Source organism: Drosophila elegans, unplaced genomic scaffold (assembly GCF_018152505.1).
Source record: "Drosophila elegans isolate 14027-0461.03 unplaced genomic scaffold, ASM1815250v1 contig_814, whole genome shotgun sequence".
Classification (NCBI taxonomy): Eukaryota; Metazoa; Arthropoda; class Insecta; order Diptera; family Drosophilidae; genus Drosophila; species Drosophila elegans.
In genome coordinates, this window is record NW_024546167.1 from 20,022,070 (window position 1) to 20,043,075 (window position 21,006).

Genomic DNA, 21,006 nt, shown 5'->3' on the forward strand with positions numbered 1-21,006 from the left:
CTCAGTGGAAGTTAGGTGCTAGCTGGCGTTATTGCCGCAAGAACTTATGGCTCTTCTCCCTTCCGGCGCGAACTGTCCGCACTTATCACTTGATGATGATGCCAACTCGGCGGAGTCAAGTCTGCTCGGTTGGATGGTTGCTTTAGTTGGCTTAGTCCTGGGGTCTGGCGGCACTCGCCTCTGTTTGATGTGATCTGAAGGAACGATTAACGGCATTCAAGGGCCTCAAAACGAAGTCCTTTCGTCCTTCCCGCCTGTCTAACTGCTAACTGCTTACTGCTGTTGCTGGCTTGGATTTGCGGAAACCACGAAAGCAAATTACGTTAACGACAAGCATCATTTTCCACTTTATTGAATTACCCCCAAAAACGGTAAATATGGGGCAGACAGCAGGATGTGTGCTGGAAAGTCCTGTCCGCAGGACCAACGACAGATAAACAGAATTTCAATTTAAAATAATTTTATATATTTTCCTTGGCAATTTCTCCCCTGGTTCTGCTGGCTTGGCATAATTTTTTGTCTTCCTTTTTTTATTTGCGAGGCAATGTCTTTACTTAGCCTTAGACATAAAGAAGTTATCAGCATGGCGTTTATGGTTGTGCTGCTCTGCGGGAGGTGGTGCTTTTCCCCCCTTTGAAAACCGCCTGTCAGTCAGAATGTGAGTTTTCCCCGATGCCTTTCATTAGCCATGAAAAGCCCCGCCGACTGTCTGCCTGTCGCTTTGTTTAACTTTTTGTTAGCCCGTTTGCCTGTGTGTCTGTTCCTTTTTTTTTTTTTTTTTTTGTCACAATTTTTGATGAGCCCATCACCTACACAAAACTGGGTGTTCTCCTCTGCATATAAGAGTTATATATATACGTGCTACGTATGCATATGTATATAATCATGATTGTTATGCGCATTTGAGGCACTTTCGCTAGACACTCCCAACTAGCAACTTTTTGGGGGGACAGTGGAAATTCACCAAATGAAATCAACGGAGAGCCAACAAAGTTGGGTGATTTGATTTGGAATATTAACAAAATACGAAATTACAGCAGTCTTAAATGGAGGAAGTTTGGTTATTGAATTAGTACATTGAGGGACACTGAATTTCCCCTACAAATATTTTGCCAAAATAAGAATTTATGGTCTTTATGGTGTATTTTCTGAGATAATATTTAAGTATAAAATCTTAAGTCCATTTAAGTAAGTGGAAGTGAGATAACAAGCTTTAATTTTTTTAGAACAAGACATATTTTTTGTTTTAATGTGACATCGGATTATACTTTTAGTAAATCCGAAATTTGTTTATTTAATCATAACTTGATTTCACCCTAATCTAGCTATTTTTTTTAACCGAATTTGTTTTCAAGAAAAAGTAACTTCAAGAGATAATTCAAACTTTTAGATGAAGAATAACACGGCCAATTCATTTATTATTTCAATATGTTAAATAATGAATAAGAAAGAAAATAAAATAATTATTCAGTTTTCAGTGGAGTAAGTTATGATTATGATGCACGTCCATTTCAAATAGCATAAATCTCTGTGGAAATTTTGCTGTACAGAATTTCTCTGATTGAAAGTAGTTGCAGATTGAATGTTTGGGCTTACGGGAATTATACCCTTTGTAACCCATATTAATTTTCCAATAAATTGGAGCCACTGTGCCTTGTCAGCCGCATTCCGTTTCGCAGTGGGCGCCATTCAAGCTGCGTGCTTAAAAGAGCATTGCCCGCCGGCATTATGTTTTGTGTCAGCAGGAAAAGCGGATGAAAAGCGGGTGAAAGGGTGGTGAAAGGGGTGGTGAAAGTGGGTGGCTCGGGAATTGCACGTATAGTACATTTGTGGGTTAGCAGGCCTTTCATCCTGGCTGCTCCGCTTTCAGCCTTCGCTATAAAGTAAGTTGGCCATGTTGACTATGTCATTTGCTAATTTAGCACAAACGGTTTGAGTCTACTTGGCCTAGCCACACTGGTTCAACTTGCATTCGCCAAAAGGTCAACAAAGATTGGAGGGGACACATCTCGGACACAAACACACATATCCACATCCACATCCATACATCCATTGCAAACGAACATTAATTAAGCAGGCCAAACGATGGATGGCAAACAGCTAAAAGGATGTCAGCAAAGGCACAATTCCGTCCAGCCGAATAATAACCACAAAATGCCTTTCAGCTATTCATAATTTGCAAAGCCTCAGTTACTTAATGGATTTCACACTTTTATCGACAGCCTACACACAGCAAAAAAATATATAACACAAAACTTTTAATGGTTAAAACTGTCGCAACCTAGGAAAAAGTATTTGTCAACGTATTTGAAAAGATAAAGAATCTTCGATTGTCTATTCTACAATAGTATTTTCTCCAACAATTAATAATATAAAAGATTTGTAAAATCATTTGATTTAGATTTATCATTAGTTTCTACAGCACTATTCAATGTCCCGAAAAATAAAATAACAAAACACGTACCATTTTTAGGAATAGAAAAGTATTCATTTTTCATTGGCGGTTTTACTTATTTTATTTTTCAGTATGCATAGTTTTTTTTTCACGCAAAGCATTTCTGTCACCTAGTATTTTCAGCACAAGCGAAATCAATTTGTAAAATTTTAGCAAAATTTGGGTGGTTGGTTGGGCAGACTACAGTGCACTTGTGTTCCCATTCTCGTGGCTTCCATTGTGCCCGAGGGGGACATTTGGTGGCAGCTCTATCAAGGCCCTAATGGCGAGATGTCTGGCTCGAATCCAAGCTCCATGTCCATACCATACCATTCCATACCCATGCCATACCATCGATGAGCTGACAGAGACTAACGCTGGCTCGTCACACACGTTGACACATTGTTAGTCAAACAAAAGATTTCGCATGCTAATTCGATTCTCCGGTCCAACACAAACGCACATCTGGGCTAAGACCCCATTTTTTTTGTACTTTTATTATATTTTCTCTTCACTTTTTTATTTAGGGAAGCCCAGAAGCCAATAATAAAAATGTTTATGTGGGTTTAAGGCTCTGTCGCTGTCGCCTTACTATGCACTGAGAAAATATTAAATATTATCTTTTTTAAGCCAACAGGAACCTATTGAAAATAAAAAAATTTGTATTATTAAAAATATTAAAAGTAATTAATTGATTATAAGAAACAGGGCTAAAAATTGTTAAGACACTGTCTAGTTCTAGCCAATTTATATTGACTTATAAAAAATATAAAGAGTAATTAAATAGTTAAAAAAATGGTTTTAGAAGGTGTTGTTTAAGTTAATAGGAACTTTCTGAAAGTAAAGAATCTGTCAATTTTTAACTTATTGACATAATATATAGCATTGTGCAGCTTTAACTATTTATTGTGACTAATGCTATAAATGGTTTAAAATTTATTAAATTAAATATTTACTTATTTTTTACAAGATAGGACAATAAATAAACTAATCCTTTTATATTATTTTTAAATATTTTTATTTAATAATAGAGAACTTAATTCTTAAAGAATTTTTAAACAAAGAAAGAAAGTTAGAGAAAATGTAGTTAATTTTAGAATTAGGCTTTTAAAGATTTTTTTTGCCAGTGCAATCTTTACTTAAGGACTGATGTTGATAAAGCAAGGCGCACGACACAGGGAATTTGTTGCGAATTTCTCCGACCGTCCGCCCGCCGGAAAGCCTTGTAATTTTCATTGTTTTTAGGCCGGGCCAAAACGAAACGAGATGGGACGATGCTTGACTTCCTTCCGCCTCGAGTTTATCCCTTTTTCCTTTTTTCCTGCACGCGAGCTGTACGGAAGTGTCGTTTTTCAGCTAAGAAGGGCTTAACTTTTTCCTTTATGATTTAGCTCACGCCTGCTTAAAAAGGAAAGCAGACAAGTAATCACACAAAGACAACCACCGCAGCAAAATTTCCGGATGGCTCTTGATTTTTGGTGTGGTTAATTTTTGAGGTCTCAGCAAGGTTAGCATTTAAAGTGTATTTTGGAGAATAATATTAATTTTAATGTCTGGCTGAAGCTGATGCTGACGCTGACGCTGAAGGCAAACCTAATTATGCCCGTGATAGGATTTTTGAGTTGGGTTCACAGCTCGTTGGGCACTTCCACCGATAAGGATGTGAACCTTTAGTAACCAGATTATCCAGGGGCGCCCATCCCTTCAAAATTGGCTTATTGGGGACACATTTTAATGCCGTGTTCGGTTCAGTTCGTAATTTGTCTAAAAACATAAATCCATTAGCCGACACTGCAGAGCACTTGGTTATAAAATATGCGAAAAGTTACAGACAGAGCAAGAAATGGTCAAGTTTTCCCGTCTGCAAACTAAATGAAAAAAGTATTAATATATCCCCTTTGCCAGGGGCTGCATTGCAAATGATTTTACCCTGGGGAATGCCGAAATTTCTTCGCATAAAGAAGGCGTTTGTATACATATATATTCTATACAGCTTCTATATCCCGAAAGGAGCCAAAAAAAAAGACATCAAAATTCGTACCCTTTTCTGGCAAGGCGGCCAAATAAAAGTTGTAAATGCATATGGGCAAAAGAAATAGAAAGAAGGTCGGGTCAGCGTGTTCTGGCAAACGATTTCGATACAGTTGGCAAAGTTGTTTGGCCAAAACTTATTCGCATTGTCAGACGGGACTTGACTCTTGTAAACATCTCTTGTATGAAAACTTTGAATTGTACAATCGGAAAACGAGTGGTCAAATGGTGTAAAAAGTTTTCGTATAATTTTAGGGTAATTTCTAAAGAGTTTCTGGAAAATTCACAACAATCTTAACTCTTTATAACAATAACATGTAAAAACTTCTATAGCTTTAGCAAGTTTTAAAATGTTAATATTTTATAATCTGACAAATTCTTATAATAAATAATAAAATGTTTCCTAAAGTTTTACCCGAAAACAAAGAACTTAATTAAACACTTTCAGCTGATCTCCCTTTATTGTTCATACACAGATTATTTTTAGTCCCTGTCGGAAAGCATTTTATTTAAAATACTTAACTTAAAGAGCCGCATAAGCTCTTGACGGGACTCTTGCTGTTTTGGCCACAAGAAGCGAACTGTAATTGGAATATGGCCACCACAAAGTTGCCTTCGTTTTATTATCTTCGCTTTTCGCTTCTCGCCTCGCGCATTTTATTTATTTGCATTTTTATTTAAGGGTGCTGATGCTGTTTATGTTGTTGCCACTGAATGTTGCCGCTGCTGTTCGCATATTGTCGTGTGTTTATTACAATGCAAAGTGCAAAAAAAAGGCAAAAGCAAAACTAAAATGTGAAACCCCGAGGCAATATGATACCCATTATCTGCCAGTTGGGGGCGACAAACTCGACAAACTCGCTGAAAAACGTTAGCGGGCAAAAGTTTAAATAAATTTTATGTGGCTGAGCCGTCGCTTTTGCTCCTTTTTTTTCCTTTTGCCTTTTTGTTGCGGCTCGCTGATGGTGGCGCATATGTTTAATCAGCAAAGTAAACCGACCCCAGAATGACCCGGCATCCAGTTAAATCTCACCTTCTCGACGCCCACTGCGCCACGCCCCCAGTAAATAAAAGTTGGCCTTTTTTTTGACACAACCGCACCGACACAGACACACAGCGGCAGTTTTTGGTCTCATGCGGATGGTTACAGTGCGTTGGAATAGTGTAATTACACTTCTTAAAGACAGAAACTTCCAATTCATTTGCTGTGTTTATCTTAAAGATGATAGGAATATATTTATTTAGAAAATATCATTCCTTTACTTCTTTACTTAATTAATACACAAGATACAACGCAAACATAATTATTCAAATTTCACAGCACAATATTTATATATATAATTATCAAAGTAATTGGCTCATATAAAATCATATTTAAAAATATATAAATATATATTTTAATTAAAGCTTGTTGAGTTCAGCTTATAATTGATTGAATTTATTTTGGTGTATATTTCACTTTGAAACCATTCTACGAATATGAAATTAATTTAAACTACAATTCACTCATCTATAAACAAACACAATCAAATGGCTACTTCTTTGGCTACAAACCCCAAATTTGTTTTAATTTACTTAGGCAATATTAAGCCAAAATGAAATTAAACAAACCACTCCGAAACTTATTAAAAGTTAATCCCGAACTACCGGCTGTCAGCTGTCATACAGTTCCGAAACGGACTGCATAATTTTGACTGCAGCATAAAGTTGGTAAAGTCAATGACCAGTTAAGTCAACACTCCGTCTGCCGGGTGGCAAAAATGGTCGGAGGTGAGTGGATCCATATTGAAATCGTTGCCATCATCGCCGGCACTCTCGCATTTTAATATAACATTTTAAAGAACATAAAACTGCTGACAGGACCGATTCATATTTTGTGTCCATGCGTTCGTGTGCCACAAGGATATTTAAGGATTTTATTGCATCGCACCATTGGAGCAACAAACGAAAGCCCAAAAAGCTGTGAAAAGTCCGAGAACCCACAAAGGAAAGAAAAGTGGCAAAATATTTATTTTCCTTTTGTATTTTTAGGTACAGAGAAAACTGATCATTCTTTTTTTTTATAAATAAAAAATGAAAAGAGTTATTTCAAAAAGAAAATATTAAGTATAATTTCTTTGGCGTGATTTTCGGGTTTAAGCATGGTCGAAAATTGTTATTATTATTATTTTTCTTATTTGACATCCTAGCACTACATGTATAATTTATTGTTTATGGTCACGAAGACTTATTTATATTTTTAGTTACAACAGTTTAACAATTATAAGAAAAGGAACAATAAACAAGTTGACAAAATATATTGAAACTATTCCGTTTATGATCATTATATCTCATATAGTAATTTATTTTAATTTAAAGTTGGGTTCGCTCTTAATTATTTTTAATCCATTTGGAATAAGGTACCATTCTTTAACAGCTTAAAATTAATTAAGTCACATGCATATGAAAATATTGCTCGTCAACTTGTAAAGGTAATCATTTACTATTTTACATCCTTGATTAAATAGCAACTTCAAGTATCTTGTACTATTAACGAGAAGTCGGATCGCCTGCTTCATATTTTTTTATTGTGTAGCCAATAAGCGCTAGAGCGGATAACACAGGATATCGTTATGTATAGCCTTTTTGCTCTTTGCTACAATGTTGTTAAATTTTATGTTTCCACAGGTAATAGTCGTAGCTTCGTTCTAAGGAAACTCCACCATCTACCGCCCACCTGCTGAGTTTCCTTTGCAACGGGTTTTTTGATTGATGTTGCTCTTGCTTTTGCTCGACTTCCTTTTCTCGGGGATGCTTCCGCTTTTCCGCTTTTCCCACAATCAATTTAAATGCGCCTCTGTGCATTGTGAGGCGAGATGCGAAATGCGAAAATGCTCGGTGCTCGTTGGCCAAATCGCTGTGTGTGCAGCCATAAAACTGGATAACTGGGCCATATGCTGCTTGCACAAACTTTTCCCGATGCAAAATGATGCAAGTTTCCCTTTCGGTGTGCTTTTGCTTTTGTTTTCCAACTGCTTTCCAACTCCCCCGCGTTCGCTTGTTTTCCTCATTCCAGATCATTTATCATTTTTATAGCCCCTGAATGGGACATTGGAACTAATCTAAATGATACCATCGCTCCTTAATGGAGAAGTAGTCAAACGATAAAGACATAAATCAATCAAGTTTTTGGGAAAATCGAGAAGCGGACTGACATGGTGTTTTATGGCAGCTTCTTGAAGAAAGAATTCAAAGTCATTTTGCGAAAAAGCAAAATGTTTGATTTGTGGAGTTCAAGAATTCTTAGGTAATAAAGCTAGCTGAAACCAGCATTTAAAAACAAACCTTTAGACATTGATTAATACGAACTTTAACTTAACTTTAAACATTTTTTGTTGATATTGATAGAGATCCTTTAAATCCAGATAATCAGGCTAACAAGTTTTGACCAGAACTTAAATTTAAAAGAGTCAAAAGCATTACTTCTAAAGTGTGTATTATTAGTACCACTAATTGCAAAACAATACATCAAAACAGTAATAAATAAACTACACATATTGCCTGACATTGATAAGGGTTCTCAATGCATAAAGCTGACCAAATACGAAAATCGTTGCTATGCCCTTACAAAATCTATGTATCAATTCAGCTTTGTTTTACACAATTTTGCAAATGCGAGTACTTAAAATATTTTGCAACTAAATCTGTTTTGCATACACTTTCCGAGTTTCTGGGAGCAAACATAAATATGTCCAACATTTTTGCAGGCCAAATATGATAACGTGTTCATTTAAATTCCCGTGAAAAGGGACACACATTCTTTGACCAAGTCACAGTTCATTTCCATTGAGGATATTAAATAATTTAGAAAATGCAAATAAAATATGATGGCACATAAATGTATTATACGAAGTGCCAATCGCAATTTCCTCTAATTCTTCTGCCACAGTGACCGCAAAAGTTTTTCGCCCCATCCAAGTTATGTGTACCACGCCCCCTTTTGTCCCTCCGCCCACTCGACTAGCACATGTCTGGCAGGCAATTGAAAATACACGCAATTGAACAACAAATTGAATTATGCATTGCATATGCTTCTTGTTTTGTGTGCTGCTGGTGTAGAGTAAACAAATTGATTTTGATTTGATTTATTTATCGACTCCCGTTGGTTCGCTTTTTTTTCGCTCCCACATCCTCTTTTTCTATCTCTATGTCGCTGTGTTTCGCATTTTAAAAACACTGAAACAAAATTTTGTAGAAAACTTTGAAGTTAACTAAACTTCAATAAAATATAATATATTATTTATATAAACCCTACATAAAGTTTGTAAGATTTCATGATTTTTGTTAAATTAATTTTTTAAAATATCGTTGAATAATGAATTTGGTCGTCACTGGTGTTTTGCCTTGGGCAGAGTTTCAGTTTGCTTTCTTAAAATACATAATTACCAATTTGCTACCAATTTTTTTGCAGTGGGTTAACACAATTTGGCGCTTGGCTTGCAAACGTTCGAGATGGCCCCAAATGGATTCGGTCGGACACTGGCGGCGGCAGCTGCCTAGAAATCCTGGAGAGCTCTGCCCCGAAACTGATACCGAAAACAAAACCGAAACCAAAACCAAAACCGAGACCCCAGACTCGAAAATAATGTGCTGCAGCAGCGGGCATTACTGAAGTTGACAAACAATTTCGGCACACGCACGCAACGATTTGAAAGCAGTGGGTTAAAAGCATTTTTGGCGGATCCGGAGGAGAACAATGGTCATCCAGTGCACATGTGATTGCAACTGCAGTGATAGTAGAGATAACCGGAGCATAATATCCTGCCTGCAGCCGTGCAAGTTGGGCTCCTCGTTCGGTGGCGATGATATGGAGCCAAGGATACCGTACTACCGACGCCTATCGAATACCTCATCGGCGCTCTACGGCAGCTGTCCCCAATTATTGCCCACTGGCAGTAACCACCATTCCTGGCTGAGAATCCCCAAGAACAACCAGGAGAATCCGCAGGAGAATCCTCAGAAGAATCCCCAGGAGAATCACCAGGAGAATCCCTCGGAGAATCCACGACAGTATTCAAGTCTGGTGAGGCCCAAACAACGCAGTCCAGTGCTATGCAACAAATGCGCACTGTGACGAAGATACAATCTGAGCTGTGAGCATCCCAAACAAACCACCGGGAAAATAGGGAATACCAACACTGGTAAAAAAAAAGCGTAGTAGATCAAAGTGTTACATAATCAATTCAAAAACGTTGCGCTTTAATTTTCATCTATGGGGGCTGTTAGTTGTTGCATATATGGAAATATTACATTTTATTGTAATAAATTATTATAACATGCATTTAAAACAAAAAGGACAATTTTAAATTTGACATATTTGGAAAATACTTATCTTTAATTAATTGGTTTAAAACCAAAAGGAACCATTATAATATTATTTTGAATATTTATTTACTACTTTCGGAGTTCATTTTAATATCTGAAAATATAATTCAAATTCAAACCATATAAAATATTTTAATAATGCAATTTTATATGAATTGTTTTTAACATGAATATTATTCAAAGCGGGTTTTAGTTATTTAAATTTGTCTTTTGACTACTTTTAGAATTGCTTTAAATGTAGTTTAAATTCAAACATTATTACATCTTATAAGATTAAATTATGCAATTTATTATTATGATCCTTTAAATAATTGAATTTCCCTTTTTATTTTTACTCTTCCATTTTTTATCAGTGAACCAACCTCATCTGGACAAGGACACGACCACCCAGCGATATTTGTGCCACGAGTGTCGCTTCAATAATCAGCCGCTGGCCTGGTGGGTCTCATGTCCAAGGCTTTCCTATTTGCCGGCTGAGCAAACGAATATGCAGTCCACTGCCACGCCCACCCGTCACTGCCATGGCGGCGGGGGCGTTGGTGCCCAAAGCACCAGCACACCACCCACTCTGCCCCGGTTTCCGAGCAAACGGCATTGCGACAATTTTGGCAGCTATGCAACATTGCCCACCATCGAGCAGCAGATGCCCATGATGCCCCACTGCAGTCGACACGGTGGTTTAGTGTCTGGTTCTGGAGTGGGTGGTGCTGGTGCTGCTGCTGGACTGATGCCCGCCCCACCGCCGCCCCGCTATGCGAATCACAATTTGAATGGCTGCTGTTATATGTACAATCCAATGCCCGCCACCGCTCACCAGAATCAGAGTCAGAATCAGAGCCACCTTCAGCATGGCCAGCACCACCCACAGCACCACCAGATGAGCCAGCACCACCAGAGTCACCACCCCCACCACAACCACCCACACACCCACACCCACCATTACACCCCGCAATACTGCCTCTGCGATAATTGGTACCATCAGCCACAGCAACAGCAACAGCACCACCAACAAAGGAGCAAGAACCTAATGGCCAACGGCGGCTGCTATTTCGGTAAGTACACTCATGGAAAATTTAAAAGAAGAAGCCATAAATTAGGCTCTAATTGAAAAAAGAAAACACTCACCTACTTGGTTGGAAAATTTATTTGGTCACGGACAACCAACAAGTAAGTTAAAGAACTCTTGAAGGTGCTGTGCTAAGTGTTAAATACTGAATAACATTACTTTTCATTGATTTATCTTTGGGAAATAGAAAATATTTAAAAAATATTGTAAAGTAGAAAATGACATAAAAAATGTTATAATTGAAAAACTATATATAAATATTAACTCCTTAAAGCGCTGTACAAATTGTAAGATTTTTAATTTTGTTTTACAAGATTACAGTGCAGCGTTTCAAAATCTTCATTATTGATTTAATTTATTAGCTAGCAAACTTCTATTAGTTTATAAAATATCTTTGGCAATACAAATTTATTGAAGGTCCTGAAACTAATTACAAATGTGTGTAAAAGTATATCCATAGTAGTACGTTGTTTTTTTTTTTTGAAAGAAAACGAAATATTTTAAATTCATACTTTTTTATACTCTTTAAGGTGAAGCCAACACTCAAAATATTGAATATTAATAAGCTTTCTTTTAAGTTTTTGTTTTGGTGTAACGCGGCAAACCAAGCCATTTGTGGCGTCATTTAATCATCTGCCAATTGTTTTTAAATGCCCAGGTTACGAGGCGAATCATCATCCCAGCCTGCATGCCACGCCCCCCCATCCCAGCCACATAACCGATGAGGAGGATTCGGCATTTCCCGGACTGGCCGATCGAGAGTTCCACCTGCTGCACCGGAATATTCCGGCCCTGCGACGAACCGGCGTGGACACCACACGGATTAGACAGGTGAGGCATATATCAAAAGGTGCACAAGGATTGCACTATACACCCAACTTTCAGTGCCTGTCAAACTGTAATTGCCGGCCCTTTGTTCTGACACTTGCAGAACACGAAAAAAAACAAAACCAAAGCTAAATTCTTGTCATTTTATTTTTCTTAAAAATGTTGAATAAAATAAATTCTCTAGAAAGCCGAAATGATACTCTAGTAAGCCGAAAAAATGTATAAAATAAGTATTGGCTAATTCTATGCTTTATTTCTCCATATCAATTTAATTTGCTGGTTATACAAAAATAATACAAAAAGTAAAACAAAAATATTTTAAAATTCGATTTTTATTATTCATTTTTTATATTCAAATAAATATTTTTTGATCGAAACCTTATTGCTGCGTGTATTTGCAGTACTTTTATCCCGATGGCGGCTGGGGCTGGATCATTTGCGGCGTGTCCTTTCTGGTCCACATCCTGACCACAGGACTCCAGCTGAGCTACGGCCTGTTGTGGTTCTATGCCGTTCAGTATTTGCATAATACCAGTGGCATAGGTAAGTCATATGAAAATCGGGTGAAGGGGGAGGGGAATACATTTTGCAAGGTCCTTAATCGGAATGTATAATCAGAGTCAACGCAGCCTGTTGTTATCTCTCTGCCATTTTCCTGTTTTCCTACACATTTGTGGTGTTTTCTATTTTGAACCCCCCGCTGTGAGGCAATCAAAATGTTTGTCACACTGTTTGTGCTCGAAATGCAAATGTTTGTGAATAATCCATGTTTGTAGGTGTGCACTTTTTGCATACATTTCATTTGCGCTTGACAATCCGGACATAATTAAAGAATAGTGTGAATATTGTGTGTGGCTGAAAGTGTTTTCCAGCTTTTAGCCAACCGCAAATTGCTAAAAATAAAGAATGCAGTCTGTGTTTAACACAAATTTCCAGTGTTTTGCTTATTTGAAGATTTAAACCATATTTTGTTTTCCAATTCATTGGCTTCGCTTTATTAATAGATGCAAAGGATAAATATTGTTTTTTCATATTATAAATGCACGTGTTGTTATTCGAGTATAAATAAAACGAAAGAATTGATTTATTTTAGCTTAAAATAAATTCACTTCACGGAAAAATATAATGGCTTTTTGAGAGCGTACATTCGATAAAACAATTTATTAATTTGAACTCACAACAGAAAATATATGAAACAAAGGCTGTCAACTGTGCATCATGTGTTTTATTGTTTCTATAAATTTACAAAGAAAGGCGACATTTTGTTCAACTAAATACACATAGTAATCAAAAATAAAATTTTCAATGATTTAGAGTTAATCATGTGTTAGCACAGAAAAGTCATGTGAATGCCTTAAATTGATTTTGTAAATTCCAGTTGAAGTAAAATCTACCATTTAAGGAACCGTTTAAATGCTTCACTTTCAACTTGTTTAAAACGCTGCTTATACATTTGTCATTTTAATAACACTTAAATGCCACCTTTCCAGTTTACCACCAAGACCTTCGTCAAGTTTACTTTGCCGCCTTAGAATATTATCACTCAAGAGCTTAATTTTTTACATTGCTTACAGAACTGCTGGGCGCCCTGAGCTGGTCAGTTTCCATGGTGGCCACATCGTTTGTGGTGTCCCTCTGTCGCAAACGCTCCATCCGCCTCCTGTCCATCGTGGGCGGACTGGTGATGCCCCTGGGCATATTGTTCACCTCATTTGCCACGGAATTTGGCCAGGTTGTTTTCAGTTATGGTGCGTACAACCGGGCTATGGGGTATGGCGTATGCGGTATGGGGTATATATAAATAAATAACCTGCCAGATGTCAGTTAGTCGGCAGCGGAAGTTGCTTATCATTCGCACTTAAACACTGGGAAAATAGAAATCATTACTGACTGCTTATACAACTAATGAATTCATGCTTTATAAAACTAATGAATTATTTATATATTTTTATTCAACCTAAAAACAATTATATTTCAAATATGACTAGCTAAAAACTAAAGATAGTTAACCAGGATTTCTTTATATGCATAATTTCAAATGATTTTGAATTTGCTGCCATTTAATTTTACTAAATCGTTAAATGTTTAAATGTTAAATGTTTTTGTTTTTAATTAGTGCTTTATATTGTTTGATAAAGTTCAATGTCACTCTTTAACTAAAAATAATATGTTAATCTGGTTCACAGACTTTAAAATCTGTGTTTTAACATCTGTAACATTTTTGATCACTGTACGAAAAACACCGTTCTCGACACATCCTTAGGCGTCGTCTTCGGAGTGGGAGTGGCCATGGTGCGGGAGGCATCCACCGTAATGCTGGGCAATTACTTTAAGCGGCGCCGTCAATTCGTCGAAATGGTGGCCATGTCCGGCGAGGGAGTCGGCATCGCTTTGTTCTCCGTCATTCTGAAGGAGGGCGTGGGCAAGGCGGGATGGCGCCTGGGCCTCCAGATTGTGGCCGCCCTGACGGCACTCAGCTTTTTCATGGGCCTAATGTACCGGCCCGCCTCCCTATATCATCCCCAGCGTCGGGCCATCCAGCATCTCAAAAATCAGCGCAAAAAGGTGGGAAATGGTGTTGTGCAAAGTTTTGGTTTTTAACTTCTTGTGACCCAAACCATTTTTAGATGCGGGAAAAGAAGCCGATTCTCAGCCAGGAGGTGGAGAGCACACCGAGATACTTGTTTCTGGACATATCATCACTGAAGTCGGTGACTGTTAAAATTTTACTCATGACCTCCAGCGTGGCCTCCTTTGGCATTTATACACCCATGTTCCTAATGGTAAGTGGTTTTCCCAATTTATCTTACTTATTTTTGGTAGGTTTTTCATTATCCCACATACTCTATTAGCTTAAAAACTAGCTTTGGAGCTGCTAGTATAGTTTTGGTTACCATGAATTTAATTTTTAGGAATTTATATGTTTTGAACTTTGTTTCATGTGTTTCGTATGGTGCTTTAGTTATGTTTTGTAAATTATATAAAACAAAAATCATTGAGAATGTCTACATTGAATTTTTAGAATATTATATGCGATAAATTTTAGAAATTTTCTTGATTTGTTTAAATTTGAAATGTGTATTAATAATTTTACTTATATTTCTTTTAAATATTTTTTCAGGCTCTTAATGCCGCCGAGCAGGGCTCCGATGTGCAAGAGTTGGTCCTCCTGCAAACTTTTTTGGGAATTTCCATGGCCCTGGGAGTGGTTATAGCTGGAGCTTTGCTGCGACGCTGTTTTGTGATCAGGCACTTTGTGATCAATACCAAAATAGTCACACAGGTGGGTCATGATGCGTGCTATAAATATAAGAGATTTCTACCTAATTGTTCCCCCTATCAAATCGTAGATGTTCATATCAATTGTGGCCTTGGCTATCCTGTTTCTATCCTTTGTCATGGGCTATACAGGCCTTTGCATACTGAGCTGGTTGTATGGCATTGGTCTGGGTGGCTTTCAATACTCGCTGAAAATATTGGCACTCGAACGCATAAAGCTGAAACACTTTTCCAAGGCTTGGGGTGAGTTGTGCGGTCATAAATATTTAAATTATTGATTTAACTTTGAGCTCTTTACTTGGGCAGGTTTTATACGGGGGGTTGAGTCAGTTCCTGTGCTGATAAGCGTACCACTCACCTCGTTTCTGAACGATTACTCCCTTAAATACGGACGGGCTGGCTATTACATATGCTCAGCGGCGGCAGCCATCTCGGGAATTATAATATTTTTCATAAGTGAGCCGCAGCAACAGCAGTCGCAGCAGCAGCAGCAGCAGCAATTGCATCATCATTATCAGCAGAGAAATGGCCATTTACCAACTCCCATGCTGATGCGCCACTCCTCCGCCCGCCAGCCACGCCCCCAATTGCCGATGGACTACGGCTATGGGGAGTACCCCGCCCCCGCCCCGGATCTCCTCAGTCGGAGCTGCATTAGTCTCAATCAAATGGAGCCCTATCTGCAGGCCAACTACTGCCAAAGGCACATGTTTCAGCAACAGCAGCAGCAGCATCAGCATCAGCAACAGCAGCAGCAGCATCAGCAACAGCAGCAGCAACACTCCCACCTGCAGCAGTTGGCCTGCCACAATCTCGATTTGCAGCAGCAACAGCACCAGGTAATGTCCCACTTAGAGAAATTATATTAACAATTTATAATATGTTTACCACATTTCTTAACTAATTTAAAAGCAACTTTAAAATACTGGGCTATAAAAACTTATTTAATTTAATATCCATTTTTTTATATACCAAAATTGGTCTCAAAATTTGTTTAAAATTTTATATCAATAGAAAAAACTATAAGATAGTATAGCCTCAGGGTTATAAAATTATAATTTAAAGAATTATCAACTTTCCGATAATAGTAAATTAATTTTAAAAACGTTTAAAAGCTTAATGATGTTAAAAAAATGTAATTATTTATAACTGCAACATAATTATACTCATTTTGATCTTTCCAATCATAGTAAAATAATTGTTTAAAAATAAAATAGCTTCGATATTCATGTAATATACATTTTTCACCCGTGCAGGTGCGTGGAGCCTACCAGTTGGGCCAGGGGAGCATTGGGGCCAGGATGGGAAAGCGACTGCAGCGGAGTCTGTCCTTCATCCAGCAGCACAGCAACTGCTGCGACGGCCAGATGTACTGCAATTGGCACAGCACCTACGAACTGGGCTGTCACAAGAGCAACAAGTGAGTAGAAATGGTGGAATGGGATCCCTAATCACCCCCCAGTGTGCAGTAAACCCTCGCTCCTTCTACATGCAATTGAATGGCAAATCAAAGTTCAGCTGGAAATTGTCTGACAATTTTACAAGTTAAGTAGCTATCGACAGCTTACAGAGAATACATTGGTAAATGTCAAAGGGATAACGATTGCGCAGGGAAACTGTTAAACGCAGTCGTCATACACATTTAAAGCAGGTGAATTGCTTTGGCTTTAGCTTTTAATGCATTTTAAAAGCCCCAAATTGCATTTACCACTGTAATTTATACTTAGCTGTAGGAATTTTGCCGCTGCAGGGAAAATTTATTATGCAATTTATTATGCTTTGTATTTTTAAAATTATTTATAAATATCAAACATAATTATTTACTAAAAGGGATGTCAACCAAATCGAGGAAGTATAATTTCAAGCTTTGTTTCAAAAAGTTTAAAAACCAATATGAAATAAATCAATTTAAAAGTTAAGTATCTAAAACAAAAAATTATAAAATATACTTTAAAATGTGTGGTTAATACTTACAAGCCAAAGGAGTTGTCAACTTTATTAAAATATTATAACTGAAGGTTTATTTATTTATTTTTTGTATTTATTATTTAGTATTATTTATTTTTTAAAACTGAATTAAATTTTAATATATTTAACTAGTTGCTCATAAACAACAACAATTTTTCTTTCTTGAAACTGAATTAAGGTTGAAGAAAAAAAGTTTAACACAAAAACTAGGTGGTTCCTAACAAAACCTGTTCAAGATTTCTATCTTACCCCTATCGAATAATCGATTCAAAAGTTAAGTAGGCCAAGCGGAAGGAAGCCAACATTTCAGTGGTATCAAAAACCAATTAAGAGATTTCCCGCCGAGCCAGACAATCAATGGCAATCAGGACTGGAAGCCCTAGAAAGACAATCAATTTGACGGCTTCTTCGTTGCTTATTTTGGCCGCAAATTCGCCAGTTTGCCAATTTGCCAATTTGCCACACTCTAACATTTTGCGATGCTAGCCAGAGATTCTCGTACTCATACCGCATTTAACCGCATGCCGAAAACTGTGTTGACACTCGCGCCTAAACCATGGAAATTGACTTGCCATTTTGCAGGAACCCCGGATCGGCGGACCGACAGCCATTGATATGCACCTGCAGCAGCAGCACCAGTCCGAATAGGACCTTTGGCCAGCCCCATCCGCCCAGTTCCACACGAAGTCGCAGTGTTCCGGAGGGCTTATCCTCGATGTCGCAACAGTGTAACTGTCGCCAGGGTCCCGCCCCCTTTCCGCCACCCACCAGGGAGTTCATCTACGTGCCGCACGCCTACGCCTCCCTGCAAAGGACACCCCATCGGCAAAGTCAGGGTTCGAGTTCTGGGGGGGGCAATGCCACGTTGCGAAACAATCCACAATGCCGCCTGAAACGATCCCAATCCCTGTGCCGACCCAACGCCGTGCAATTCGTGGAGCAAATCACCACGTCCGTATAAGAAAACAGGGGGAGTGACAAAGGCACTCGGAGAAAAAGGGTACAAGAAAGGCACTAAATCGACAGAGAAATATATTTTTATTTTAAGTCCTGTCCCAAACTAAATTTCACTATCTAAGGTGCCACTTAAATCTCTTCAGGTCAGAAACGATTTAAAAGGTATATTTGATTTAAATAAAAAGGTCGTCTTTTGCCATTAATTCAAGGGTCTTTTTATACCCTAGACACCTTTCGAAGTGATTTTAGTGTCCCACAAATTTATGTGGCCCTTGAATGTGTTGCTCTTATAAATCTTGGTTCCTAGTTTGATTCCTTTAAACTACAATAAATTAAATTTTTAACTGTTAGAAATATTTTTTCTCTGCCGATATAATAAATTTCAGTTCCACTTTTTTCCAGTGACAAGCAAAGCTGAAAAATGCGAAGAAAATCGGAGAGGTTCCCGCAGCAATTGGGTCCTATAAAACTTATATTTTGGTATTGTGGTCTCAACCACACACACTCACAAACACACACGACTACGTGAATCGCATGCACAATTTGTCAGATCTCTTCTAGTCTTTTGTCGTAGCTCTATTAGAAATGTAAACTTAAAAACTCGAACCGATTGAGGGCGAAAGTGTAACTGAAGTCCCGCAGCACCCAAACGAAAAACGAAACTCGATGAATTTTTCACTGAAAATCCACATTCAACTTTTACACAAACGCATGTACTAAGCTAGGATGGAAATTTTTACTCATTAGCATATTAATATTATTATTATAGAGATAACAGACAGACGGAAAAGCTTTATCTTTGTCTCAAGCAAAAAGTATTCAACTTGTGGCCAATACATAAATATTTATGAGATAATTCAATGAAGCGGAGAACAAACGGAAAACGAACAAACTTCTTAAATGGTCCATTTTATAAACGTGCATACAATTTAACCACCGAAAACCGATTACCGATTAAATATACAAGCGAGAATGAGAACGTATACATGGACATAAAGTCGATCCAATTAAACGACTCTTTTTTCCCGGAGGACAAGGCTGAGCTGTCCTGAGTGCCGAGTTTTTCGTGTCGGCCAAGTACTTTATTTTTCAATAACAATTACAATATATACTGCATAATTAAGACCCGTTTAACGGCGGACTACTGAACGAGGCCAAACAAAATGGGCAATGTAAATGAAAATTACATTCGCCTTATTTTCCAATCGAAATGAGGCATATGAAATAATAATTATTGCCGTTATGATAGCCATAATTAATTGAGGCTGGCATGACCAGAAATTCATTTCGGACAACTACAAACATTTTGTAATGGAAGCAGAAATTACCACTAAATTTTATTGCTCTGAATCTCGGAAAGAAAACCTGTGCTTTTTTAGATTCTCGAGCTCATATAAGCGATTTTCTAATAAAAAATAGTTTGCATGACAAGAAAAAATGCTTGAGGGCTTCAATATTCACTAGAAACACCCAATTCAATTCAATTTTATTTGCAAAAGTAACATTGCGCCAATTTTATCGATCGGAAAACATCTAAGGTAATCCGCTATAAATTACAAAATATATTGCCTATAAATAACATCAAAAAAATTAAACAAAATACGCAAAGCCAATTTGTAAATCATTAGTAATTAATTAATAAAAAGAATCGAAAGTTAAAAAGAAGCCAAGTGCATAGGCAGCTAAATAACAAAGACACATTACATACAATTAAAATGGATAAATGAAAAAATCAATGGCACTATAAAAACAGAAAAAAGATCAACAGAATAAATGAAATATTTCAAAGGCTTAAAAAAGCAAATAAACAAGCATGGGACACTTAATAATACATGAAAAATAATAAACTTGCATAAAGTGAATTTTGAAATCAACTAGTAAAGTGGCAATCGAAACATACACAAAAATTGCAAAATGCCCAGCCAATTTAAACAATATGTTCAAAGAAAACAAAATGCAAATTTCTAACGAAACGGAAAACCAATTTATAAAAATTTCCAAACGAAATTATACATTTATTAAAGGCTATAAAAGATGAAATACGAATTTCCCGCATCTCACCTTCTTTGTATATAAATTTCCACTGAAAATCCTCACAATGCACAAATAAATGGACTTAAGTCAAACCAACTGCCATAAAACGCGAAATAAAAACGTAAGCATTTGTTTAAATAAATCTATACAATTCTTAGAAAAATTATTTTCTTTCAAGGTCCTTTAAATTTAATTAGATTTACCTTTTCGCCAATTGTGTTCAGCGAATACGAAAAACTTAGCATAAAATACTATTACATTACATCCTCAAGCATATCTATGTGCCAAAAAATAAACAAAAAACCATAAACTGTTTGCAATTTTGCCGAAATATGAAAAGAGAAAAACTAACCAACTTGAGGTACAACTTGTAGCTAAAACAATTTTTATCTGATGAAATTTAGATACGTGAAATTTTTCAGAGAAAAACCTAAGCGCAGCAACTCATATTTGTAACTCTTTATCATTAGTAGTTTAGTGTGATAAATGTTAATAAAGAAACCATAAACGAAAACCCCCTCGACTCATTCAATCCTTTTCAATTTGTTTCTTGACTTTGAGGGGAGACCCAAAAAACCGCAAAATGTCGGGTAAGTTGAACAATTTAATCCCAAAATGTGCCAGAACTTTCGTTTGGCCACGATAAACTTTTCATTTATTACGTGCTAAAATTTAATAAACAGGTTCAACAGTGTGAATGTCGTATTTCATTTATTAATTAATGGCATTAACATAAAGCGTCAATTTGTGCGGGCAAACAGAGACACACGAATCCACAAAAGAGAGGCAGCCCTCTAAAGCCGGTGCGATTAAAAAGTTTACCCTAGGCAAAGTCAAGACCGGCCCTTAATGTTGCATATATTGTGTGCACATAACCCCGGGGTCCCCATTACGAAACGTGCCTAGACTGTAAACAGCCGTCCGGGGAAAATCGGGCAGACACATATAGCATATATATATATATATGTATAGCATACAGCACATCGTCAATGACATGCTCAATTTTTCATGCATTATGCCAGGCCGTCGGGCCACAGTGCGTATG

General features: G+C 37.3%; 1 protein-coding gene across 1 annotated transcript in view; it reads left to right on the plus strand.

Annotated features, from left to right (window-relative positions):
* Positions 1–20,460, plus strand: part of LOC108134747 — a 29,196-nt gene extending 8,736 nt beyond the window's left edge. Inside the window, exons 2-13 of the mRNA XM_017255187.2 lie at positions 8,916–9,567; positions 10,264–10,881; positions 11,554–11,726; positions 12,125–12,266; positions 13,298–13,471; positions 13,987–14,288; positions 14,351–14,506; positions 14,845–15,006; positions 15,074–15,245; positions 15,309–15,841; positions 16,259–16,422; positions 17,553–20,460. Of these exons, the coding sequence (XP_017110676.1) occupies positions 9,201–9,567; positions 10,264–10,881; positions 11,554–11,726; positions 12,125–12,266; positions 13,298–13,471; positions 13,987–14,288; positions 14,351–14,506; positions 14,845–15,006; positions 15,074–15,245; positions 15,309–15,841; positions 16,259–16,422; positions 17,553–17,931 (3,342 nt within the window). The 5' untranslated portion in view covers positions 8,916–9,200 and the 3' untranslated portion in view covers positions 17,932–20,460. The remainder of the gene's footprint in view (positions 1–8,915; positions 9,568–10,263; positions 10,882–11,553; positions 11,727–12,124; positions 12,267–13,297; positions 13,472–13,986; positions 14,289–14,350; positions 14,507–14,844; positions 15,007–15,073; positions 15,246–15,308; positions 15,842–16,258; positions 16,423–17,552) is intronic.
* The last annotated feature ends 546 nt before the right edge of the window (positions 20,461–21,006 follow it).